The sequence below is a fragment of the Mus caroli genome, unplaced genomic scaffold (assembly GCF_978045245.1).
Source record: "Mus caroli unplaced genomic scaffold, Mus_caroli_1 scaffold_14, whole genome shotgun sequence".
NCBI lineage: Eukaryota > Metazoa > Chordata > Mammalia > Rodentia > Muridae > Mus > Mus caroli.
The window spans coordinates 20,518,974-20,546,424 of NW_028227269.1; the positions used below are offsets into that span (position 1 = coordinate 20,518,974).

The 27,451-nt window shown below is 44.4% G+C and overlaps 1 protein-coding gene and 1 pseudogene across 1 annotated transcript; both read left to right on the forward strand.

Annotated features, from left to right (window-relative positions):
- The window catches only part of LOC147001178 (hippocalcin-like protein 1), a 116,474-nt pseudogene that overhangs the window by 65,142 nt on the left and 23,881 nt on the right, over positions 1–27,451 (forward strand).
- Positions 465–26,356, forward strand: LOC147001179 (uncharacterized). Its single transcript, XM_085830238.1, has 5 exons — positions 465–669; positions 22,872–22,998; positions 23,201–23,261; positions 24,604–24,785; positions 24,870–26,356. Exons 1-5 carry the CDS (start codon positions 472–474, stop codon positions 26,264–26,266), a joined length of 1,965 nt encoding a protein of 654 aa, XP_085686364.1. The 5' UTR covers positions 465–471; the 3' UTR covers positions 26,267–26,356.

Consider the following 27,451-nt stretch of genomic DNA (forward strand, 5'->3'; position numbering starts at 1 on the left):
CAGAAGTCAGGCACAAGGTGGTGGCACTGGGGCGCTGACAGGCCCTGAGCGCACATCGCCCTTCTTCCTGTGCAATGCGGTGGCGGCGCGCGCCCGGATTGGCGGCCAGACCTTTGCCCCGCCCCGCCCTGGCGGCCCTCGCCCAATCCTCAGCCCGTCCGGCCCCTCTCCGAGGGAGGCGTGGGGGCCAGCGGCTGGGAGGCGCGCAGTTCCTGCTGGCTGTGCGCGCCTGCTTCTGACCTCACTTTAAGTGTAAGCGGCAGCGGCGGCTCCTGGAGCTCAGCGGGCAGAGCTGCGGGCTGCGCGCGCCCCTGCTGCCACCGGGCGTCCCGCGGTGGCTCCACCGCCCTACGGTGACTTCCGCGCCCGTGCTCCCCTTTATCCGATTCCCGGAGCTCCAGCAGCAACGGGATCGGAGCAAGCGCCCTGGGTGACTGAGGCGGCCGCAGTCTGCGCCCCGGAGCCCGGGCGATGCCGGACCAGATCTCCGTGTCGGAATTCGTGGCCGAGACCCATGAGGACTACAACGCGCCCACGGCCTCTAGCTTCACCACGCGCACGGCCCAGTGCCGGGACACCGTGGCGGCCATCGAGGAGGTGAGCGGAAGCGTCGCAGGCGCTGGGCCGGAGGCCAGGGCCGCGAGGATCGCGCAGCGCCCTGGGGACCAGGTAGGCTTCCGCGCCTGGTGCCCTATACCCAGTGCTCTCCGCCTGCGCCCACACCCGGGAAAAGTTTCTGGTCTCCCTAAGCCGGACGCAGCCGTGCCAGCTCTGCCCTACACAGAAGCCCTTTGATCCCTGCTCTAGGGAGAGGCTGCTTGGCCACCTTGGGCCTTTTTTGGGAACGCTCATGTCTGTTCCCATTTCCCTTGCAGGGTTTCAGGTCCTTTGCTCCCATCCTTGGAGAGGTCAAATTCGGCTGCAGAGTCCTTGGTGGCTGAGGCCCCGGAGTGATGGGTCTCCCAGCGCGGACCTCTCCAACTTGTTCCAGAAGTGGCCCGGCAGGGGCAGCTCTGCTTTCTGAAACAACATGCACAGCAGATCCAGGGGACCCCAAGCTGCTTATTCAGGGGTGCCCATCCCATCTTGGAAGGCCTGGCAGTTCCCACTATGTACTGCAGAGCAGCGCTGTCGAGGGATATGGAGAACCAGCGCTTTGAGGTCCAAAAGGTCTTTGGTGGCCACTTCTGGGCTACCTGTGTGGTGCCCCTTGACAGTATGGTGAGCTCCTTTGCAAGGTGCATAGTCATCCTATTGAGTGGCTAAGCAGCGAGCTCTCCAGATCCTGGTGTAGAGGGACTGGGAGAAGGAAGCAGCTTGGGTTGAAAATTGAAGTAGGCTTGGAAGAGGCTGTGTGAGTCCATGTAGGGGCCGAGGCTGTCCGTGGCTTGGGATAGCCTCACTTACATCATTCTCTTTACCTCCCAAAGGAATTTAGTTTCGTTTTTTCGGCTCCGTAGGCTTTGTGCGTCCAGACGGACTCACAATAGGTAGCAGGAGAACGAGACACACACGTGTAGCAATAATGAACCCATGACTACATTTCCTTTGCTCAGAAATTTATGATGGTGTAGATATTTTAAAATACTTGTGCCAGAGGTTGGTGTTCAGAGAGTTTTCAAATTAAGCTATGTAGTTACATCCTTTCCCCTTCCTTGAAGAAAGCATTTGCTATTAGGCTTCACCTGAAAAAAAAAAAAAAAAGAAAAAATAGACTATTTTTCTTTCGTGTAAAATATTTGTCATTGTAGACCTACAGAGTCAGGACTAGACTCAATGAAAAATACTAGGCTCAGCATCCTGCTCTTGGAAGTGAGCAAGGGTATCCGTTCTTCTGTAAGGCTCCGGATGCTTGGCCTCAGCTCAAGTCCCCGGATGAACTGGCCAACACCCCACCTTCCCCAGAGAAAACCACACCTGATGCAAGCTGCAAGAGGTTCTATTATCAGCTAGTTGAGGACGAACCCCACCCAGGGCAGGGGAGTTCAACCGGGAGAGGTGACAGTAGGGGGCTTTTAACAGCTAGCTGAGGAATTGGGAGGAGTAGGGAGGAGAGTTGGGAGGAGTTCTTCTCTTCCAGGTGTCCTTGGTGACATTTACATGGCAGGAGTGAGGAGTGAGTTCTTTCTGAATTTTTATCTCCGTGTCCTCGGCACAGGAAGGCAGGCATCTCTGGTTGTACAGTATAGAGACAAAAAAGCCTTTTGCTGGCTATAGAGAACAAAGAGCTTCTTTCTAGCTGTATTTTTAAAGATCAGGGAAAACAAGCTTGGGGAAATGTTTTAGGGGCATTACCTTCCAGGGAGAAATGCTTTAAGCCAGGGTCTCACACTTCTCCTTCACCACCACCTCTCTTTCTTTTCTCTCACCCCTCTTCCAAAAGATCTGCTTGTAAATCTTTTGTAGTGAGTTCAGTGAGAGCAGATTGCTTTAGTCCACTTTTCTCAACCTGGCCTTTAGGTGCCACTGATGCCTTTAATGAGGCCGGTGGGGAATGAGGGGGATGAGAGCCCCTCCCCCATGAGGGCCCTTGAAAAGCACTAGGAAGATAGTCACAGTGTTTTGAAAATACATCATTAATGCTTATGAAAATGATTACATCCAAAAAGGTAGGATTCCCTCTGTGGAAAGGACACTTGTGTGTGATGTCCTTAAAAGACAGCCCATGTTTATAAAGTTAGGACACTTCTCTCATTGTATTGAATCAGTTATTGAATCAGTAATACTGGCAGATGTTGGAAAGCCAGGAAAATACAAGTTGCAATTAAAGTTGGCATGGCCTCTCTCTGATTATTTTTAGTTTATGTTGGATGAACCCTAAGCTGCTTTTCCATGCAGTGTAGGAGATTACCCAAGAGCTCAGTTACTGGGTAGATTAAAGAGAGACTGGATTTGTTCATTCTGTCAAATTGCAGGCTGGCTTCATTCAGCCTCCTAAGCAGAAAATGGATTTGAGTTGGAAACAGGGAAAACCTGAAATCTTTTCAGGCTTATCTCATTTTAAGTGAGGCCAGCATCCACTCTAAGATAATAGTGTGTATAAACTGATTTGAAGGGTGAAAGGACTCAGTGTGGATTACTTAAAATAATGCTTTCTTTCTCCTCCTACATTATTTAATGTTCACTTCCAATACAAAATGTTGTTCTCTCTTTAGTGTAGTAAGTAACACACCATGTTCACAATACTTGGACTTTAAGCAAATGTCTTTTTATGGTGAAATGAGACATTAGAGTAGGTTTTGTGACGTACAAAATGTTATGAATTTCATAGAAGTACAACTAAAAAATTAGTCCCTGGTCTTCTACTTAAATGAGTTATGGAATTAGTAAACTTATCTGATTAACTTTGGCAAACCTGATTGCTTCCAATGGAGAATATGTCTAGCCATTGTCATTTTCTGACTGAAATAGTCTTTCTTGGCTTGCACATCTGTAGCTAGAATGTCAGTAGTTCGCCAGTGGGTGGCCTGTATTACAGGTATCAAACTGTTGTGTTTAATCTCTATCGCTGCTGTGCAGATAAGGAATTTGAGGCTAGGAGATTAGTTCAGGTTATAGACACAGCACGTGGAGTTTGAACTTGGCTGGATGCTGCATACTCAAACTGCATGGCTTTTTCTAATGCTTAGTGATGGTGCATTCTCAAAACTGCCCATATCTAGATCAGCCACCTCCAAGTCAGGCTCCATCACTTTCCAGTCGTATGAATTGGGATGAGACCCTCCCTGCCCACACACACTTTTACCGTTTTCAGTCCAGTTCACAGTCTAGATAATCATGTCTATTTCTGAAGGTTCTGGTACAGTACCCAGTAGACTTAGTAAATGGTAGCTGCTTTACCAGATTTCACTGTAGTTACTGTATAGACCCTGGAATGAGAATGGAGCAGGGGAGAAGGAAATGGATGAATGGATGAAGGTGTGCATATAAATGGAAATTGTTGTCCTTCCCCCTAGGTGTGCCTGTGTGTGTGTGCCCGTGTGTGTGCCCGTGTGTGTGTGTGTGTGTGTGTGTGTGTGTGTGTTGTCTCCTGTGCTGACTGAGCACAGAGGCTGAACTTGCAATGCTTTGCTGAATAAGTTCCACACAGCCCGTCTCTGCTCCCCATGAATCCTGGGGATCCCCATGCAAGTTCACAAGCTTGTGTAGCAAGCACCAAACCCCCTAAGCTGTCTTCCCAGACCCCATGCATTCTCTCTAAGGAGCTTATTGTCTTGGTAACAATTGAGAGTGTAGCTGGATTGAAACTTTTGATTTCCTGTTGACTTTCTCTGGGTGACTTACTTTGCAGAGTTTGCAAAGTGCAGAGTGCAACTGGTGTCAGATTTGTGCTTTGGAAATAAGGAAGAAAATAAATAGTTGTGGCATAAAGATGAAAACTGAGCTGCGCCACCCCCCACCCTCTTCCCAGCTTTGATTTTTATATCTTAGTTTATTTAAGCCTTTGGTTACTTCAAAATATTCTGGAAATAGAGAAACATTGTGTGCATTCTTGGGACACTCCTGTTGTTTGTTAGGGCTTCTTCATAGCTCCATTCATCCCTACCCTGCTCGTTTGGCATTGATGCAGTTTTAAAAATAAATTTGATATTGACTCTTAAGTATTAAAATTTAACTTTTTCCTTCCATGGCCATGAGTCTCTTATTCTGTTGTCCTTGGTTGCCTTGGAAATCGCTTTGCTGTTTTAACTGCAAAAGGAGAATGAACATCTAGACTGTACAGACTCCCAGGGGATGCTGTTCATGGGTCCAGGCTCTGCCCAGCAGTTTCAGTGGGAACTGGCCTTGCATTTGATTCTGAGTTGTAGTCCTTTGTGACTTGTTTGTAAACCAGCTCCTTCAGAATCCCAGGCTAACAGATTTCAAATCTATGGTCAGAAGGATGCCCCCTTTTTCTCAGTGTATCCTTGGAAGGGAGTAGGTTAACAGGCTATCATTTTATGCTGTCCCTAAATCTGAATTGGTATCTCTGGGACATCTTGAATCAGTTAGGGTGGAATTGGTTTCCCTCCAGCTGAATTCAGTTTCTCTTTTATGATTAGTAGTGCAGTTACTGTGATACCACTCCTTGTGCATCCCAGCTCTTGCTGTGGTTCATTTGGGACCTGCTGCTGTGTGTTAGGTGAAGGGATTAGACATCTCTTCACTTTGAAAGAATCTGTGGTTCTGTGGGGAGAAACTGATTCTCCAGGCAGATCAGTGATGTGAGGTCATGTCTGCCAGAGCATTTTTGGTGATGATGTAGAGAACAGGAAGACTGGGACTGCTTACATGTGATCAGAGCATCTATGGTGATGATATAGAAAACAGGAAGACTGGGACTGCTTACATGTGATCAGGGATTTGGATGCAAAGGGCCTTGAATGGAAAGCTTGGTGCAAGAGGTTCCAAGGTGGTTTAATCCAGTCTTCCATATCTGTGTCCCTACCTTAGGGAAATTTTTATCCACTCTTGGGCTGGTGACCAACTAGGCCTTTGGTAGAATTTTCATACCCATCCAGGCTGCAGAAGGCTCCTTAGGCCAAGAATGTACATAGGCCTTTCATGGTGGGGGACATACATTGCTGTGCTTTTGGCTTTTGGTCAGTGTTGTAGCTTAAGAACGAAGTCAGCTCTTTGCTAACATTACTCTGTCTCAGATGCTTGGTGGCCACATGGGTTGGTGGCCACTCTGTTGCATGATGTGGATTCAGGACTTTGTTCTACATACTTGCAGGAAGTCCTGTTGATGAGCATAGGCCCTTGCAACTGCAAAATGCTTCACCTGATAGCACCAGTCAGTGTGGTGTGCAACTTGCAGAGCCTCAGGTTCCATGGTAGAGCTGTGGAAATAGAGTGTGCATTTTAACAGCACTCTCAGGAGCAGTGTGTGCACCAGGGTTTGAAAGTACTGTTGTAGGCTGCCCTGAGTCCTGGCTGTGTTCAGAGTTGCCTGGTCGGGGAGGGGGTGTCTGTGGACTGGAAGAACATGGTTCTGCTCTCCTGAATTCTGATTTCAGATGATTTGGGTGAGGCCTGGAGCTTTTATATTTATAAAAGGCTCCTCCCTAGTTGATAATCACTGATAGACAGGTGATTATGTCATGTTGTGTGCCAGGTAGTGATGAATCAAGGTCATGCATAACTTGGGGACAGGACGTAGTTTTTGAGGGGAGGAAACTGAAGTCAAGACAGGCATCTCTGCAGAGGTGACCTTTGAGCAGTCTGGAATGTAGAGGCTGCCTGCTTGCAAAGACCTGTGCATAGATGAGTCCTGGAAAAGGGCTGAGATGTGAGTATCAGGGCAGACAGAAGGCCTGTGATCAGAGGTGAGGGAGAGCAATGGGGCCTGTGTGGAGGGGTGGCTTAGGTCCAGATAGCACTGGGCTTTACCTTGGGGAGAGAATTTGCACATTGGCTGTGGAGTGGCGCAAAGCTGTTAGAGGGTTTGGGGCTCAGACTCCCATGGTCTGATTTCCTCTTTAGGATTTACTTTTTATTGATTTGTATCTGTGTGTGACACTCAGAATGCAGATGTCCTTAGAGCTTATCTAGTCGGAGTTGTAGGCAGCTGTGAATTGCTTGGTTGTGGGTGCTGGGAATGAAACTTGGAACCTCCAGAAGAGCAGGAAGTTCTCTTACAATAAACCATTTCTCCAGCCACTGCTTCACAGTTTAAAGACATTTCAGTGCTTGTTCCTAGGCCTTGGAGAAAAGTGGGGAGACCAGCAAAGGAGTAGGGGTTCATTTCTGTCTGCAGTGGTGGCACTGTAGAAATGTCCTTTGAACTGGGTGTCATTCCCTGATGATACCTGAAGCATCATCTCCAAGGTAAAACAGGCACTGTCCAGCATGCCTTAGTGGTAGAGACTAGCTCTACTGTGAAGATTGGCTGGCTGGAGGACTTGTCCTTTTTTTGCTTGTTTGTTTGTTTGGTTTTGGTTTTGGTTTTTTATTTTTATTTTTTGTTTTTTTTTTGTTTTTTTCCGAGACAGGGTTTCTCTGTATAGCCCTGTTTGTCCTGGAACTCGCTCAGACCAGGCTGGCCTCGTACCCAGAAAATCTGCCTGCCTCTACCTCCCGAGTGCTGGGATTAAAGACGTGTACCACCACGCCTGGCTATAACCAGTATTTTTATGTGCTTTAATTCTATGTTAAGAAAATGTGCTTTTGCCAGTTGGTTGCCAGCCAGACATATAAATAATATTATACAGATTGTGCAGGCTGTGTTTATATATTTAGGGAATATACATATATGTATAAAATAACAAATGAAAAGAGAGGTAATGAATTTGAAAGAGAGCAAGCAGGGATATATGGGTTGGTTTAGAGAATAGAAACGATGAGATTATATTACACTTTCAAAAAATAAAGAAAAGTAATTGTAAAGTAAGAAAGCATTAAATGGGCTTATTTAAGATTATTCATTTTTGAGATAGGTCATATAGGCAAAATGGAGTCATGTGACTCTGGGTTTCAGCAGTTGACAAAACAGGAGTTCTGACCACTGTGGTTGGTTCTTCTATGTCCTTTCACTGTACAGAGGTGGGTTTCCTTAGTGCAAGTCCTAAGTCCTTATTTCTTCAGAATTCTGGTACATAGTGAATATCAGCTGCAATATCCTGCAACATGAGATAACCCGTCCTTGATTTTTCTAAGTTCCCTTGGCTGAGAGCCTTTCTATATTAGACATTAGAGAGACATTCTATCAAATTTCCTTTCTGTATCCATAGAGAAATTCATTCTGATTTGAGATATGTTTACCTAGAGAACCTGTCCTAATACAACTGTGGCTTTTCTCTACTTTGCCACTGATGGTGATGTGCTGGCTACCAAGAGGGCTCAACAGTGTTTCCCTTACATTTCTGGCTTTCCTCCCAGGGTTGTTTGGTATCATCTGGTGAAAGGGAGCTGCAGTCTCCCTGAGCCCAGCACTGAGCCACAAACAAAACTCTTGTTTCCTAAAATCCCTCTTTAATGTTCATTGCCTGGGCTCCCTCCCACTCAGATTGATAACCCCACTGCATCTTGGGTAATGGGATATGCAAGCTCTTCCCCTGGATTTCAGGAAGAAGAAGGCAAGTGCTGTGAGGCAAGCTCAGGCAAGGTCTGAAGACAGGTCCTGGTAATGCAGGATCATTACTCACAGAGGGCAGGAGCAGGCAGCTGACTAGCCTGAGCTGGAATGTGTTGGGAACTAAAAGGGGGCTCTGCGGAAGAAAGGAAAGGGGGGAAGGCCTACACCCTGCCAGAGTTCCACCTATGATCTGGACAGAGATGTGGGAGAGCTGCCATACACTCCCCTCTCAGCCCCAGGTGTGCATCTAAGCCTTTGACCAACTCTTCGGGTCTGAACAAGGGGCAGCCCAACCTGGGAGCCCTGGGGCTACTTTCCTAAAGCCTTGGGGTTATGGGAGAAAGGGATGAGGGATGAGAGGTTCCCACAATGGTGAGAGTGACACAGTGGATCTTGACTGGAGCACAGGAAGGCCTTCCATCTGGACATTAGAAAGGGCTCATTAGGAGAAAGCCTATCCCTTCCTCCAAGAGCAGTGGGCCTGAAAGAGTAAAATTACTGAACACCTGAACTTTTCCTGAACTCTCTTACCCCTCCCATCCGGAGACTGTTCCCGGAGCACTCCTGAACTTTTTACCCCAAGGTACCCCCTCCCAATTGGAAACTGCTCCAGGAACATTTTTTAGATAAGGGGTCTCCTGGAAAAAACCTAGTCCTACCCCTCCTAACTGAAGACTATGCCAAGAACATTTTTGAGATAGGGGCCTCCTGGTACTAACCCAGAATGTTCCAATAGATCGAGTACATTGCCAAAATATAGGACACGACCCCTTGGTTATGTAAAGCCCCTTGGCAAAGCCCCTTGGTGACGTAAAACTTGTACTTTTCCCCTGGCTATTTCCTATAAAAGCCTGTGAAAAGTTTGGGCTAATTGCCGAATCTCCTCTGCACCTTGCTGGCTGCATGAGTTTCGACCCCAGATATCTGGTATATGTGCTTTTTTTTGTGCTTTCTTGTCATTGCTGTATTAAATCTTACTCTCTATACATCTTAAGTTCGGTCTCAGTGTCTTCTTGGGTGCGCGGCTGTCCCGAGGCTTGAGTAAGTGCCTCCCTTTGGGAGTTTTGGAGTCTTTCATTTGGTGCGTTGGCCGGGAATCAGCGCGTCCACCCAGAAGTCCTGGACCCACTCAGAGGTAAGATTTACTGTTCTGCTTTGGTCTGGTGTCTGTGTTCTGTTAGTTTCTGAGAGGCCAGGAAGGCCATTCTGTATCTGGTGCGATCGCAGTTCTGGTTTTGCGTGACGCTCTGTGCTCAGTAAGAGCACCAGAGATCGCACTCCGGGAGGGAATGCGAAGTGGATAAGGAGCAGACGTGCCCAGGTGTCCACCGTCCGATCTGCCCCTGGGAGACGTCCCAGGGAGGAATAGGGGAGGACTAAGGACGCTTAGTGGACCCCTCTGGAGTCCGGGTGGGTCTCAATCTGTGCGAGATCGTGGGTTCGAGTCCCACCTCGTGCTTTGGTTTTCTCTTTGTCTGTCCAGTCTCGTGTCTGCTCTTGTTGTGTTTGCTATTATTCTAGAAATGGGACAATCTGCTGGGTGTGTAGGTGTGGAACTGCTGCATTTGTGTATTCTGAGATTGTGGGTTTATTCTGGCAGTGGCTGTGAGAGGACGACTGTCTATGGCCTCACAGTCTGCACCCCAAAAAAGATGTTCCAAGGGAGACCCCGGAAAGAGTGCCCAGGGTACAGAACAGTCAAAAAGACCTGGCTGTTGCCTGGCAGAGTGAAAGAAAGAGAGAGTGTTCTCTCTGCCAGAGCGGGAGTGGATGTGGAATCCCACCCCTATCAGGAAAAAGAGTCAATGTAGAACCCCGTCAGAAAGTGGCGTTTGGCTGGTTGTGTTTGTGTCACGTGACAAGACTGTGTGTGTGTGTGTGTGTGTGTGTGTGTGTGTGTGTGTGTTAACCCTTTGTCGACTGTAGACTTGGACTGACGTCAGGACAGAATTTGTCAGCAATGGTTTTAAAAAAGGAAAAAAAGAGAAAAAAGAACCATCAGGCCGGTCTTGCCCACCGTGCTCTCGGCGAGGCAGTGCCAGCGGCTCGCAGCGGGCGGGCAGCGCCGGCCGGCCTTGCTGCGGGGCCATCGTGGGGCGAGACCAGCTGCCACCGGCCGACAAAGGCAGCGCACGGTCCGCACTCGGCTGGGGAGCCCCAGGCTGTTCAAAAGAGAACCTAGATGCAGAGCCGGCTTTGGCGGCGCAGTTATGCTGGTGGTGAGTGCGGCCGCCTGCCGGTCCCGGAGTGGCCGTGAAGCCTGCCACAGCTGGGGAGGGGCCGACTACAGCCGCCGTCCCTCCTTTGGTCCCCCCCCCAGAGTCAACCCGCACTCCCTTGTGCCTGCCTGGCTGCGTGCTCCCTCCCCAAAGACAGTGCAGAGAGCACAGGGTGTCTATCAGGTAGTTAAATAGTTAAATTGCTGCCTCTGCTTGCCAGTGTTTGTTTGCCACTCCCAGGAGTTTACGCTGCATTCAGGCGCGCAGCGGAGACTCGGCCGCTGGGCTCTTCACATCAAAGGATTTGTTTTCAGCCTTTGCCTGCCTCTTGGGTGGGAGAAAGGCTCATTCTCCTGCCCCCTGTATCCTGTCTCTTGTTAACAGAAAAAATTGTGTTCATTTTGAAATATCAGTGGTCTGATGTGAGAACTGCACTCCCTTCTCTGCCCCATGTGTTTTCTCTTCTCAGGCACTGCCCTGAGTTGCTGGCAGTAAGTCTGTTCTAAGCTCCGGTGAGGGAGACCACTCACTTGGGGCTTCTTCTGTCCAAGGTAAGGAACACCTGCGGGTCTAACTGCCGGGCTCAGATAAAGGTCTCATGTCTGTGGGACTAGTAAGTGTCCCATCAATCTGATCTAGGTAATGAGATCTCCATTGCAGTTAAGAAATAGGGAGCCAGAAAATTTTCAAAAAAGATAAGAAAATTAAAATGCTGGTCACAAAAGTCAGGGAGACTAGAAAACTTAGTACCTGGCAACAGAAAAAAGAAAGCTTTTTGCTAAAGATTAAAGTCTTCCCTAACAAAAAGAAGAAGAGGAGCCCCCCCTCCTCAAGACAAAACCCTTCACCTGTTCGTGGCTAAAAATAAAGAGATAGCAGAAGGGGTGCTAACACAGAAGTTGAGTCCTTGAAAGAGACCGGTGGCCTACCTGTTGATGCAGCTAAAAAGAGACTGTGTTTTCATATTCCTCCACTGACCAGTGCAAAGCAAGTTTAAAAGGTCCCTGGACACTACAGGTCTTTGCAAACTGTGGATTCCAGGTTTTGCTGAATTAAAAAGATAAACAGCCCTTCGTATAAGAAATAAAGAACAACCTTGGATGGCCTTAGATGCTATTGAGACTGCCCTAATGTTGTCCCCAACTTTGGGACTCCTAAATGTGACTGAGAACAAAAGTATTGCCAAAGAGGTTCTTACTCAGAAATTGGGACCCTAAAAGACCAGTGGCACTTGAAAAATTAGACCTGGTGACTGAGAGATGGCCTGCTTGTCTGCACATAGTGGCTTATGGTCAGGGACACATGATCCAATTGTTTCCCTGGCTGATGGACACATTATTAGAGCTTTTTGTTGACAGAACAAGTGACCTTCGCTTCCCCTGCTAACCTGCTGAGTCTTCACTGACATTCTGGCAGAAGGAACTTCGGCTCAGAAGGCTGAACTCTTGGCACTAACCCAAGCCCTGCGGTTGGCTGAAGGCAGAGACATCAAAGACAAAGAAAAAATTCTGGCCCTCCTAGAAGCTCCTGAATGAACTGGGTGAGTTGGGGTACCGGGTATCGGCTAAGAAAGCCCAGTTATGTCGTACCGAGGTGCCAAAACGACGGAAAGCGGTGGCTCACCGAAGCCAAGAAAAAAGACTGCGATGCTGATCCCAACCCCCCAAACCCCGCGCCAAGTACGTGAGTTTCTGGGAACGGTGGGCTTTTGCAGACTCTGGACTAAAGAAAAAGTCCCATTCACCTGGACTGAGGAACACCAAAAAGCCTTTGACAGCATAAAGGCAGCCTTGCTTGCAGCCCCCGCTCTGGCTTTGCCAGATCTGACTAAGCCTTTTACCCTATATGTTGAACTGGTACACGGATGGCAGTAGCCTCATGGTTAAAGGTAAGCGGAAGGCGGGGACAGCAGTGCAGCAGTGGACAAAAAGGAGGTGATCTAGGCCAGCAGCCTCCCTAAAGAGACTTCAGCCCAAAAAGCTGAACTTGTGGTTTTGATACAAGCTTTATAAATGACACTGACAGCAGGTATGCTTTTGCCACTGTATGGAACAATATACAGACAAAGAAAGCTGTTGACATCTGCAGAAAAAGACGTTCTCAAAATGGATAAATGAGACTGCTCACATAGTCATCAAGAAGACTATTAAAGAAAATTTTTCCAAGAGTGCCAAAAGCAATAGTGTCAGATAATGGCCCTGCTTTGTTGCCCAGGTAAGTCAGGGTGTGGCCAAGCATTTAGAGGTCAAATAAAAATTACATTGTGTGTATAGACCTCAGAGCTCAGGATAGATAAAAATTAGTTTAAAACTCTAAGACAGACCTTGACAAAATTAATCGTGGAGACTGGCATGGACTTGGTGTTCCTTCCCTATGCCCTATCTCTTGATTCAGTTTTACTCTGTTTAAAGTCCTTTATGAAACTCCTATGCCCATTACTGTTTTTAATAATGTGTTTAAACCTATGTTGTTAATAATGCTCTGTATGCTAAGTTAAAAGGCTTGTAGGTGGTCTGGTCACAACTGGAAAGAATTGGACTGAGTACGCGGACGACATCGCGCCAGGGATCCCAACAGCTGAGACAGTGAGTGAGCTGAGTACCCCAAGGACATCTCACCAGTTCCAGCCAGAGATCTGATCTACGTGCACCTGCATCATGCCCAGACCCTCAAGCCTCGCTCAAAAGGCCCCTGCCTAGTTCTGTTTACTAATGCTTCTTATTCTGTTTTTGTTCCCATGTTAAAATAGGGTAAATGCAGTATTCTCCGCATAAAAATATAGACTTCTGAAATTCTAAGATTAGAATTATTCACTAAAAGAAGGGGGGAATGAAAGAGTAAAATTACTGAACACCTGAACTTTTCCTGAACTCTCTTACCCCTCCCATCCGGAGACTGTTCCCGGAGCACTCCTGAACTTTTTACCCCAAGGTACCCCCTCCCAATTGGAAACTGCTCCAGGAACATTTTTTAGATAAGGGGTCTCCTGGAAAAAACCTAGTCCTACCCCTCCTAACTGAAGACTATGCCAAGAACATTTTTGAGATAGGGGCCTCCTGGTACTAACCCAGAATGTTCCAATAGATCGAGTACATTGCCAAAATATAGGACACGACCCCTTGGTTATGTAAAGCCCCTTGGCAAAGCCCCTTGGTGACGTAAAACTTGTACTTTTCCCCTGGCTATTTCCTATAAAAGCCTGTGAAAAGTTTGGGCTAATTGCCGAATCTCCTCTGCACCTTGCTGGCTGCATGAGTTTCGACCCCAGATATCTGGTATATGTGCTTTTTTTTGAGCTTTCTTGTCATTGCTGTATTAAATCTTACTCTCTATACATCTTAAGTTCGGTCTCAGTGTCTTCTTGGGTGCGCGGCTGTCCCGAGGCTTGAGTAAGTGCCTCCCTTTGGGAGTTTTGGAGTCTTTCAGGCCTTGATGAGCAGAAACGTTCTATGGTTTTAGAGCTTTATTATAGAAAGTCAGGGAGAAAGAGAGAAGGTAGAAGAGAGAGAGAGAGGCCCCCCCTAGAAGGCTAGAAGGGGGAAGGCTAGATAGAAAGAGAGTAAGAGGGAGAGAGGAGAGGAGAAGACAAAGAGAAAGGAAAGAGGAGAGAGGAGTGAGAGAAGTGAGAGGTAAGAGATAGAAGGAGTGAGATCAAGAGAGATAGGTGGGGCTGAACAGTCCTTTTTATGGGCTTTACTGTTGCTAGGTAACTGGGGAGAGTTTAGCCTGAAGGTCAGAAGCTTGGGACTTTGCCTACTTGACATTTAGCCAGGCTTCTCTTGTGGTGGCTGGGGTGGGGGTGGGGGACGGTAATTTAGGCAGGTTCCAGAAGCATGAGGGAATTAATGCCTTCCTTGTAAACTAAGTGAATTATCACCCTTCTGGGGTTCAGACCTCAGCTCAACTGGAGACCAACCTGTCTGTGCATAGCCCAATGTCCCACATGAATGTTGAGCTCTCCCCCAGGGCTGGGAGGGGTGAGAGTCCTCTTGGAGAACAGGCTCAAATGCTAATGTAGTGCAAACCACACCTGAGATCTGGAAAAGGTGTGGCCCTGGACATGAAGCACACTTTAAGCTTGAGGAAGGGTGAGACCCACTGGCCAATCAAGGAGGAGGGATCTTCCAGGTGGCTTTCCCCAAGTTCACTGTGGCTGTGCAGGCTTGAATGGTTCTCTGTGTCCTGCTCTGAGCTCTGCTGTTGGGTGCTGTGAGAGGACCTCAGGGAAGCTCTGATTTCCAGGCATGGTGAGCACAGGGTTACTGCCCACAGAGGGTAGGGGCAGGGTGCTGAGCAGTGGAAGCTGGGGTGGTGAGTCCTCTCTGGGGCTGGATGGGAAGTATAAGTCATATGTGAGCATCTGTGAGGTCTCTCGTGTTGCTTCTCACTTGCTCCATCAGGGGTGACCTCTGAATAACTTCCCTATCATTGCCCAAATCCTTTGGACCTTAGTTAGGCTGGCTTGTGAAAACAAGTGTGGTTTCTTTGAGTCTGTAGCACACATGTCCAAACCCCTTTGTCTTTTAGTATACATTAAGAAGACAGGTAAAAATCTAATAGGTCTGATTTCATACATCATACTTGTTTTTGTTTTGTTTAGGTTTTGTTAATTTTTGTTCTGCTGCAGTTTTTTCATATTTTTTACTTCATGTTTAGTGATTTGATTATTATTTGGTAAAGGTACTTTAATAATTTCAGAATTTTTTATGGTTTTATTGAAAAATTATAGACCTCTGAGAGGATATTCTTCTATTTCAATCGTTTGTAATTTCGCCTTCACATATTTTGTAGAAGTCCCAGTTGTTTATTGCCATGAAACATTTAGAATCCACATTTTTTGACCGAGATATCAATTTTTTTCTCTTCATCTTGAATCCCTGAGATTCTGTCTTCCTTTTTATTCTGTGGGTGAACCTTGCCTCTGTAGTTTTCAGAGTACAGGTAATCTCATGTCCTGCTCTGAGGGACTTAGCAACTGCTTATGTCATTTACTGCCTCTCACCTGTGTTTGTTATCAGGTGTGCTTTATATACATCAGCCACCAGCTATAGCAGCTCTCTATTTTTGTTCCCTGTCTCTGTTCTCTGCACGTGTACGCTCTCTGTCATCTTCCCCTCATGGCTCTCCTTCTCCTCCCTGTCTGTGTGCCTTTCTGCAGGTCCTCTTGTGTACTTCTATCCCTTCCCCAGGTTCTCACTCCTCTCCCTTCCCCCAAACAACCTCTTTTGCACTTTATCTGTTGCATGCTTTAATTTCTCAGACCTGCTGTGATGGGATAGCTTGGATTTCTTGGTTGCAATTGTTCCTGGCTGTTACTCTCTATGTTGCTATGCTGGTGTGTAGCCATCTCTGTTTGGGTGGTTATTGACCTCTGGGTTTGTCTTTTTGGGTGGGAGTTTTGTTCCTGGGTTACTGTTTGATGCATGGATTTGAAGAGAGTGTTCACTGACAGTTTCCTATTTTACTGACCTGTTTGGTGGGTATGGTCAACAGTGGATGCTTTGTGATATTAAAAGCTGGGAGAAGAGACAGGCAGGAACAGAAGATCTTAGTAATCCACAAGGAGACATAGACATGAGAGAGAGGTCAAGTACCCCATGGTGTTTAATACAATGTTGGAACAAGTGGGAAAATTGAATCTGGGATAAGAAATCAATCAATCATGAAGTTGATCTATGGAAGCTTACAATGTGTCCTTTCAGGTATGGAATGTGGTTGATCAGGAGTATTTACTCAAGTGGGGGCTGAGACACAGGGATGAGGCAGGAATGGATGGGCAGGTGGGGATTGTCTATAGTGTTTATAGGAGGCTTGCACAGGAGGATAGGAAATTTCCAGTGGTATTCTGTTCCAGTGATAAGGGCAGCTGATATTAGTGTCTGCAGTAACAGATAGAGAGGTAAGTCTTTGGACAAAGTCTAGTCTACAGACAGGCATGGTTGTGGTTAACCAGGAGTTTCTGTCTATAATCAGGGGGTTAGGAATAGAGATGAGTTTGTAAATCCCAAACAGTTTGCTTTTTGAGAATGTACATTTGTACATTTCAGCAAAAATCCCATGACCAAATCCTTTTTATCAACAGCCAGTTAAGGTACATCAGCAGGATCAAGCTACATAGAGATAACTAAGACCTCCAATAGTAAACAAAAACAAAACCAGCTTACCCATCATGGTTGTCAGATTTTTTTTTTTGCCCCCCCTTGCTTGGTTCCTGCACATTATGCTAGACATGCACTTTTTAAAATATTAACAATGCTGATTTGTATGCAAACTCCCCACTCTTGTTGTAACTACAATAAATACTCAAAACCTCTAGACTTGATCTCTCAGTTTGTACCTAATGGGAATTTGACTGCTGAGAGTCCTTGTTACTGATAAGTCCTTGTTACTCATAAAAAAGACCTCTGTGTTTTTGCATTGGAATAGGCTCTGTGCTGGTAATCGCAGTTTCTGTGACTTAGGCATAAAACCTTGATGCATTGACTGGAACCCCAAGACGCTCAGGACTCCTATCTGAAGGGTTTAAAGACCTCTGATGTGATGTGTCATTGCTGTTCTTTGTGTGAGTGACCTGTCTGTCAAAAATGTGTCTGTGTACCTTGGTTTTTTTTATTTTTCTTGATTACTCATGGAGGGAGATGAACAAAGCGAATGTGGAACTCCAGTGAAGTGGAAATGCTGGAGAGTCATGGCAAGAAAGGGCTAGGAAGATGTTCCAGGGCCTAGAACAGGGGTTGTGTGCCCCTGGTCTTAATTTCTGGGAAGTTACAGCAGTCTTGGAACCCTGCTCCATGGCTCACAGCTGCCATTTTCTCCTCTGTACAAGTGGTGGAATCTGCTGCGTAGCCTTCACCTCCCCCTCGTGGCCCTCTATTATGTGTGTGCCACTTTAGTATTCTCTTACTGAGAGAGGAAGTGAGACTGTTTCCATCCCAATTGATATAGTTACTCACCTTCCACCTTGGGTTAAGTCCTTCTTATCAAGAGGACCTGTACCCATTAAATTGCCCCTGACAGAGAGCTCTTTATGACCACATTCAGGGCAAAGTCAGACTCTGCAAAACGGTGGAAAGGACAAAGACCTCATTTTTCCCCCTTGTAAACAACCCTGTTCTCAGTCTATATGTGACTCTGTAGTTTTGAACTTGGAGCTGTCAGTATATGGGAGGATGTTTTTCATCCCTTCCAGCAAAGTTGGCATATCTTTCGTAGAACAGCAGTCTTATTTCCGGGTCTGTGGGGCAATCTGCTCCTCTATTCACCTTCCAGCTGTTTGGCCAGCTCTTTGGTCTCACTGACCTGGGAATCCAGGGTTAAGGACACTTCACCACAGGGCAGTGCAGCCTCTCTTCTCCCCATTCCACTGTATCTTCCCGTGCTCTAAGCAAGGAGCCCTTCCCATTTTATCCTGGCTCAGAAACTACTCCAACTTTCTGATGTGGTGGCAGGGGTCCTGTAATGATATGGTTAGATCGTTGGTTTTGGAATTTTACAACTTTCTCATTTATTATTGTCTCTGTGTCATAGTTGTTTTAACTCAACATTTCAGACTACTGTCATCTGAGGGAGCCTCATTTGCAGATGTGCCCTCATCAGAATGGCTGGTTTCTATGTCTCTGAGAGAAAGTATTGATAATTGATATAGGAAGACTCTTCCATGAAGGGTGGCAATATTGGGAAGCAAGTGGTCTTGGATTGGATGAGAGAGCTAGGTGAGAATTGTAGCTGCCTGTGGCCATGTGAACTGGGTTCCCCAGAAAGGCAGCCCAGGGCTGAAAGACATCAGAGGGCAACAAAAGAATGAGGCCAAAACAATCCTTTTTGTTCAAAGCCTCTGACATTTACTGAGAGTCCAAGCTCATAAAGACGGTAGGCCCATCCTCTGACAGCCCATTCTTTGTGCCTGGAGCCAGCCCATAGGCGATCTACAGGGCTTGTCTCCAGATAGTCTCCAGGACCTTTTAGCAGAAAGCAGAGTATTGGAGAAGAGCAAATAGAGCCATCAAGGTCAGAAGGCTCTACACTAGGTGTACTGGCTGGTTTTTCGTTTCAACTTGACACAGCTGGAGTTATCACAGAGAAAGGAGCTTCAGTTGAGGAAATGCCTCCATGAGATCCAACTGTAAGGCATTTTCTCAATTAGTGATCAAGAGGGAAAGGCCCCTTGTGGGTGGGACCATCTCTGGGCTGGTAGTCTTGGCTCAATAAGAGAGCAGGCTGAGCAAGCCAGGTGAGGTAATCCAGTAAGTAACATCCCTCCATGGCCTCTGCATCAGCTCCTGCTTTCTGACCTGCTTGAGTTCCAGTCCTGACTTCCTTGGTGATGAACAGCACTATGGAAGTGTACATCAAATAAACCCTTTCCTCCCCAACTTGCTTCTTGGTCGTGATGTTTGTTTAGGAATAGAAACCCTGACTAAGACACTAGGTAATCTCCTTCTTAGTGGCAGCAAGGTCAAAGTCTGGATCAGCCTGCTTCAAGGCTGAGGGAGGCTACAGAGCACGAGAGAGTGACCAAGCAAGAAAGCAAAGCAGGAAGTAGTGTTTGTCAAATGTTTTTGCCTTCATTTTCTAGCTTTAGTTTCTAGTCTGAGCACCCAGTATGGTAGGCTGTGATCTGACAGAACCATGTAAAACAAACATTTATTACCTGAGATGCTTCTGCTCAGAGGAAAGCAATCACATCAGCAGAGTTGCAAGGTAGAAAAACAACAACAACAGCAACAACAGCAATTGTTTCAAAAGCTGATTTTGCTGCTGGACAGAATCTCTGGTCTCTTTTGAAGGAATATGGAAAATATTAGAAATTTAGATGGCAAAAGTCGGAGAAAGCTGTACATGGAGCTTAATCGGTTGTTCCCATAGGGTCTGGAAGATTGGAGTGTTGACAGTAATGCAGCCACACAAAGTTGAGGTCATACTATTTCAGTGGAAAATGGACTGAAAACTTTAGGAAGAAGTCATTTGTTTGATATTTTGGCCAAAAAGAAATCTTTTTTTCTTGGCTTATGTCCTGAGATATTGAGAATTGAGTAAAAATTATTGCCTGATTTGTATATTTTTATTCTATTGATAAGTGTTTGTTCAATCTTCCTATTTCTTAATTCAAGTTATATTCATAACGATACACCCATCCCATTCCACCTTCCACTGTCCCTCATCACTGACTACCTTTTATCTCCCCAGAGAGGGTGGGAACCACTTGAGTATCCCCCTACTATGGCATGTCAAGTCTCTGCAGGGTTAGACACATCCTTTCCCACTGAGGTCAGACAAGGCAGCCCGGTTAAGGAAACAGTTTGCACAGTCAGGAACAGCTTAAGGGACATGTCCCACTCTGGATGGTGGGGGCATCCGTCCCAGCCTGTGTGTACTGTTTGGTTGGTGGCTCCATCTCTGAGACTCTCCTAGGTTCCAGGTTAGTTGACTCTGAGGGTCTCCTCAAGGCCTTCCTATTCTTTCAGAGCCTGTCAATTCTTTCCCCAACTCCTTTAAAATACTCCCTGAGCCCTGTCCAATGTTAGACTGTGGGTCTCTGCATATGTTTCAGTCAGATGCTGGATGGAGACACTCAGAGGACAATGATGCTAAGCTACTATCTACAAGTATAACAAATTATCCTCAGTAATGCCAGCCTTGGTGTTTGCCCATGGGATGGGTTACCAGTTGGGTAGGGTATAGTTTGGCCATTCCCTCAGTCTCTGTTTCAACTTTGTGACTGCCTTACTTGCAGACAGAATAAATTTTGGGAGAAAAAGTATTTTGTTTTCTTGGTGTACTGAACACTTCACTGGTGGTTCTGCCTGACTGCAATATGTCACCTCTTCATGGTCCATAACTCAGTGCTATATATCTAAGCTAAGATCACCTCCCTAGTCGCATTTGTGCCCTCCCATTCATATTCTCAGGCACATTCCACAGATGCCTCCACCCTAACTCTCCCAGCATCTGCTCATTTCATTTCATTTTCCTGGCTTTCTGGCCTTCTCTTGTCTCTTACCACACCTGTTCCTAACACTCCCCTTTTTTCTTGACTACTGTCCCATCCAGTTTTCTCCCTTCTACCTGCCTCTTCTGTCTCTTTCATACCCCCTTCTGAGTGAGATTCAACCATGCTCATTTGTGCCTTGTCTTGTTTACTGTCTTTAGGTCTATGAAGTGCAGTGTGGGAATCTGTACTTATGGTTATTATTCACTTGTGAGTATGTACATGCATGTCCTTTTGGGCCTGAGTTACCTCATTCCAGATATTAGTTTCTAATTGTACCCACTTCTCTGCAAAATTCATGATGTCCTTGTTTTTTATATCTGAATAGCATCCCATTTTGTAGATGAAACATGGTTTTTTGTGTCCACATTTCAGTTGAGGAACATCTGCATTCTTTCCAGTTTCTAATTGTTATAAATAAAGTGGCTATGAACTTAATGGAGCAAATGCCCTTGTGGGTATGTGCCTATGAAGGTACCCTAAGTGTAGCACTTCCTCCTGCTTGCTACGTTTTAAATTAATGGGAGGAGTATTCACAGTGTTTCCTCATCCCACAATGGAACCTTAAAGAAAACCTGCTGCAAATGTGGTCCAAGGGAGGCAGAGTCCGTTAATTTTGAAGCCAAACTTCACAGGATCATCCACATTGTGCTGCTTTTGGAAACTGAAAGATGAAAATACAATGGTCATAGATTCTTTCTCTATGGTTTCAGTTTAGCACCACTCCAGCCATCTTTTGTCAGAGTCAGGATCCCAGGGAAGACTCTGTGAGAGTTCCTTGCATTTAGGTTTTGAGGTTGATGCTTGAGTTGCATTTTGTGACCACAGGTTGTGGAGAAAACTAACGCATTGAGAAATCTGCCATGGAGAGATGCTAACAGGGAGATGAAGTACCCAAACTGAGAGATGTATGAGAAGTTACAGGAAGAGTACCATCTATGCCTTTAGGAATTGAAGTCCAATGTGTTTGAGACAAAGCTATAGGATTTGGTGTTTGCCCTGCTGTTTTTCTTGTCTTTGTTCAATCTTCTCTCACTGTGTCCACATTCCTATTGATTGGAATGGGAAGGGGTATTCAGTGCCATTTTATGTTGGAAAGATATAACTTGCTGTTTGATTTTGCAACTTTGCTTTCTGATGTGGCTGTCAAGATATTGTTTTGAGTGTCAGCAGAGACTTTAGACATTTGAGCAGTTCAGGAGCATTTCTAGATTCATCTTGGGGAAGATGAAAGTGTATATACACTCAAAATTTTCCCTTTTCTTTCTTTCCTTTTTTTATTTTTTGTTTATCCTATGAATTAGATATTCATTATCACCCTGATCACTATCCCTACTCTAGGTCCCTGCCCTCATAGACTCCCTCCTCCCAATCTCCTCTGTTTCTCCTTTGAGTGGGGTTGGGGCCCCCTATGTACCCTGTGGGCACATAGATTATAGTCTATTTTTTTTTTTTTTTGGTTTTTTCGAGACAGGGTTTCTCTGTGTAGCCCTGGCTGTCCTGGCACTCACTTTGTAGACCAGGCTGGCCTCGAACTCAGAAATCCGCCTGCCTCTGCCTCCCTAGTGCTGGGATTAAAAGCGTGCGCCACCACGCCCGGCTATAGTCTATTTTTTAGGATGGCATATTCTCATGACATCAATACTGCCTGAGGGTTCAGAGTCATTGTATTCTGGGTGTTGATGTTTCCCCAAACTCTTGTGTTTGTTTTGAAATTTTTAAATAAATAGGAGTGTTTTGCCTGTGTGCGTGAATATGAATATCATGTGTGCCACATCGTTAGTGTTGTTGGAGGGTGGACTCAGAACTCCTGTTCATAAAGCCATGGGTCACGTGAATGCTAGTAATTGACCACTGTTATCTGGAAGACCAGCAAGAGCTTTCCACGGCTGAGTTATCTCTCTCTTCTGCCTTATGCTGCTTTTTATGTTCAACACTTATATTAATATTTTCCTCTGTCCATTGGTTCATTAAATGTGCCTTTGTTGCTAGTAGGTTTTACTAATGTTGCAGTTTAAAGCGGTACACTTCCTGTTTCTGCTAGATGAGTACAGAAGTGCAGGGAATGTATACTTCTTTGTAGGAACTGTAGTACACAACTGAGTTCTTTCTATCATTTTTGTCTCCGTGGTTGATTTTTGCAGTGGAGTAAGGGTCTTAATATGTAACTTTTGCAGTCCTGGAATGTGTTACATAGAACAGACAGGGATCCAGCTCAATGACGTATACCTGTCCGTGACTCTGGGATTAAAGTCATGAACAAATACACCCTGCTTGTCCATGGTTTTTCTCTTTAGTGAGTCTTCTTACAATTTCTGGGATGTGTCCTCAGTACTGTTGATCTGTTTCACCCTACATCTCCCTCTCAATTGAAATTCCTCTCGAAAGTCTTTACCCTATTTATTTAAAATGTTTATAAGCAACACAGGTGAACCTTCAACTCAATTTCCTTTAAAATGTTATGGTACTTAGATTATAACTTCTGTGTCAGGAAGTCAGTGGAGGAAGCACCAGAATTACATGAATATATGGTCAAGGAAGCGTACATTTACTTTACAGTAATGTCAGTACCATGCTTTGTGATGTACACATGTATGGGACACTTTAGGATGCAGTGACTTATGATGATGTGCATGTGAACTTCACTGGGGAAGAGTGGAATTTGCTGGATCCTTCCCAGAAGAGTCTCTACAAAGATGTGATGCTGGAGACCTACTGGAACCTCACTGTTATAGGTATGACTGTGAATTTTCTTTTGCTTTTCAAAATAGTGGAAAGACATGTCTCTTGGTGAGTGATGGTGCTCTGTTATTACAATTGAGAACAAGGAAGACTGAGCTGAATAAATAGTGTCCAGTGATGTGAAAATTCACAGTACCATGAATTTTGCCTCATTTCCAATACTGTATCATTCATTTTTCTGGTATTGTCTTTTAGGCTACACTTGGGAAAACCATCATATTAAAAGACATTGTCAAAGTTCAAGAAGAAATGAAAGGTAATTTTCATGTGAAAGCTTATGCAATTATGCCTCTAAGGAAATTTTACTATGATATGGAAACTCTAAATCAAAGCAGGAGTGTAAAATGTCAATACTTGTAGTGTAACTATAATTAAAATATTTTTTTAATATTTATTTATTTATTGTATATAAATACACTGTAGGTGTCCTCAGATACTCCAGAAGAGGGCATCAAATTTTGTTACAGATGGTTATGAGCCACCATGTGGTTGCCCGGATTTGAACTCAGGACCTTCGGAAGAGCAGTCTGTGCTCTTTATCACTGAGCCATCTCGCCAGCCCTAATAATACTATTCTTAAAAAAAATGTACTGATTAGATGTAGTTATCTGATTTATTTATCAAAGCATTCCTTCTTTAAAAAAAAAAAAGACGAGGAAACATTGCCTTAAGGGATACCTTTATTCAATTTGTACCTCTATTAGACCTATACTGATCTGACAATGTGTATAGACTTACAAGACTTAGATATTGCACATCGAATAGTGATAAATATATATGCAAAACCTTCCGAAAAGCAAATAATCCATGGGAAAGTTGGTGATACTCATATTCTTATAGTGAAATTGATCATTTGTTTAGGGTACAGTTTATGAGAGTCAAGAGTGTTGTCATAGGAAAAACCTTAATTGATATATTACACATCTATGAGGAACAAAAGGTCAAACAGCATGAATGCAGCATGTAAACCTTTCATCTGTTACTCTTCTATTAATGTATATATATATCATGTGTCACAATGGATAAAAGCCATGTGAGCATAGGGATATTGAAAGAAGCAATGTCCCTCTTTATATCCCAGAACTGTGAGAAAATTGTAAGATTCCATCTTTGGTAGGCATTCTGAATATGATAAAAGTTTGCAATGAATTGGTTTTCTAATTTTACTGGGAACTTCCCAAAGCTCACACTGTAGAAAATCTTTATGGGTACTAGGAATTTGTAAATTTTTTTGTTTGTCCTGGTTCACATTCAAATGTGGTACAATTCATGCTACAGGAAAAATTATGAAAGCATTTACTGTTATAAAGCTATGAGTTGTTCTATTTTCCTCCTATAGATGAAATACATCATATAAATATCCCGTATAAAAGGGATGTTATAAATGTTAGTCATGTAATAACCATCACAGATATCTCGAAAGATGCAAAACAACCCATAATGAGGGAGAACACCATGAACATATATAGTGATAAAACCAGATGATCTGGTACATCTTTATCAATAGACCAATTTGTAAACTTTATTCATCTTGATGAAATGATTGAACAGGGAAATTAATGTAGTAACCATATCACATGTGCCAATTTTCATTGCAGGTATGTAAGCAATCATAGTGGAGAGAAACTCTATGAATGTAATGAACGTTCTAAAGTCTTTTCATGTCTCAGTCATCTCCAATGTCATAAAAAAAGACAAATTGGAGAGAAAACATATGAACATAACCAATGTGGTAAAGCCTTTCCAACACCCAGTCATCTTAAATATCACAAAAGAACCCATACTGGAGAGAAACCCTATGAATGTAATCAACGTGGTAAAGCTTTTACAAGTCACAGTGGTCTCCAATATCATGAAAGAACACATACTGGAGAGAAACCCTATGAATGTAATCAATCTGGTAATGCCTTTGCAAGACCCAGTCATCTCCAACGTCATGAAAGAACACATACTGCAGAGAAACCCTATGAATGTAATCAATGTGGTACAGCTTTTACAAGTCACAGTGGTCTCCGATATCATAAAAGAACACATACTGAAGAGAAACCCTATGAATGTAATCAATGTGGTAAAACCTTTGCAGGTCACAGTCATCTCCACCGTCATAAAAGAACACATACTGGAGAGAAACCCTATGAATGTAATCAATGTGGTAAACCCTTTGCAAGACCCAGTCATCTCCACCGTCATAAAAGAACACATACTGGAGAGAAACCCTATGAATGTAATCAATGTGGTAAAACCTTTGCACAACTCAGTACTCTCCAACGTCATAAAAGAACACATACTGGAGAGAAACCCTATGAATGTAATCAATGTGGTAAAGCTTTTACAAGTCACAGTGGTCTCCAATATCATAAAAGAACACATACTGGAGAGAAACCCTATGAATGTAATCAATGTGGTAAAGCCTTTGCACAACTCAGTACTCTCCAATGTCATAAAAGAACACATACTGGAGAGAAACCCTATGAATGTAATCAATGTGGTAAAACATTTGCACGTCACATTGATCTCCAATATCATAAAAGAACACATACTGGAGAGAAACCCTATGAATGTAATCAATGTGGTAAAACATTTGCACGTCACATTGATCTCCAATATCATAAAAGAACACATACTGGAGAGAAACCCTATGAATGTAATCAATGTGGTAAAGCCTTTTCACAATATGGTCATCTCCAATGTCATAAAAGAACACATACTGGAGAGAAACCCTATGAATGTAATCAATGTGGTAAAGCCTTTTCAAGTCACAATGGTCTCCAATATCATAAAAGAACACATACTGGAGAGAAACCCTATGAATGTAATCAATGTGGTAAAGCCTTTTCACAACACAGTCATCTCCACCATCATAAAAGAACACATTCTGGAGAGAAACCCTATGAATGTAATCAATGTGGTAAAGCCTTTGCAAGTCACAGTCATCTCCAACGTCATAAAAGAACACATACTGGAGAGAAACCCTATGAATGTAATCAATGTGGTAAAACATTTGCACGTCACATTGATCTCCAATATCATAAAAGAACACATACTGGAGAGAAACCCTATGAATGTAATCAATGTGGTAAAGCCTTTTCAAGTCACAATGGTCTCCAATATCATAAAAGAACACATACTGGAGAGAAACCCTATGAATGTAATCAATGTGGTAAAGCCTTTTCACAACACAGTCATCTCCACCGTCATAAAAGAACACATTCTGGAGAGAAACCCTATGAATGTAATCAATGTGGTAAAGCGTTTGCATGACCCAGTTATCTCTAATGTCATAAGAGAACACATACTGGAGAGAAACCCTAAGAATGTAATTGGTATCATGTGCAAAGTCAGAAAACTAAATGTACTGGAGAGAAACCCTATGAATGTTATCAATGTGGTAAAGCCTCTACAGGTCACAGTCATGTCCAGTATCATAAAAGAACACATACTTTCCTGATATAGCTGTCTCTCGTGAGGCTATTCCAATACCTGGCAAACACAGAAGTGGATGCTCACAGTCATCTATTGGATGGAACACAGGGCCGTCGTTGGAGGAGCTAGAGAATGTCTCCAAGGAGCTGAAGGGGTCTACATCCCTGTATGCAGAACAACAATAGAAACTAACCAATACCCCCAGAGCTCATGTCTTTAGCTGCATATGTAGCAGAAGATGGCTTAGTCTGCCATCATTGGGAAGAGAGGCCCCTTGGTCTTACAAACATTTTAAGCCCTAGTAAAGGGGAATGCCAGGGCCCAGAAGTGGGAGTGGGTGGGTAGGGGAGCAGTGTTGGGGGAGTTTATAGGGGGACTTTCAGGGTAGCTTTTTAAATGTAAATGAAGAAAATATCTAATAAAAGATTGAAATGTAAAAAAAAAAACATACTGGAGAGAAACTCTATGAATGTAATCAATGTGGTAAAGCCTTTGCAGGTCACAGTTGTCTCCAGTATCATAAAAGAACCCATAATGGAGAGAAACCTTCGAAACCTAATCAATGTGAGAAAAGACTTTTGACAAAGTTATTGTCTCTATAACCAATGTGATAAAGACTTTTTACAACTCTATAGTCTCCATTATTTTTAAAGAACACATAGAAGACAGAAACCTTAGGAAGGTAATCGGTGTTGTAAAGCATTTGATGTCACGGTCATCTAAGATGACATAAAAGATCACATACAAGTGAGAACCCACGTGAATGTTATGAATGTTGTAATGCCTTTGCATGTCATAATTCTTTAGGCACACACAAGACAAACTGCATGGCAGAGAAACCCCAATTTAAATATTTGCTTTTCTGAGAGTTGGTTTGGTCATGAGATCTGTTCCTAGCCATTGAAAGGCTGAGGGAGAAACCCTCTGAGTATATTTAATATGGTAAACCCTTTGCACAATTTTGTAGTCATCTTCATCATGGAAGAATTTGAACTGGGTAGAAACATTGTGAATCTATTTAGT

Coding starts and splice junctions, on each gene's coding strand:
- LOC147001179 (XM_085830238.1), top strand. CDS start 472: ATGCCGGACCAGATCTCCGTGTCGGAATTCGTGGCCGAGACCCATGAG. Junction 670..22,871: donor CGCAGCGCCCTGGGGACCAG/GTAGGCTTCCGC, acceptor GGGACACTTTAG/GATGCAGTGACTTATGATGA. Junction 24,786..24,869: donor TAAATATCACAAAAGAACCC/ATACTGGAGAGA, acceptor ATGAAAGAACAC/ATACTGGAGAGAAACCCTAT.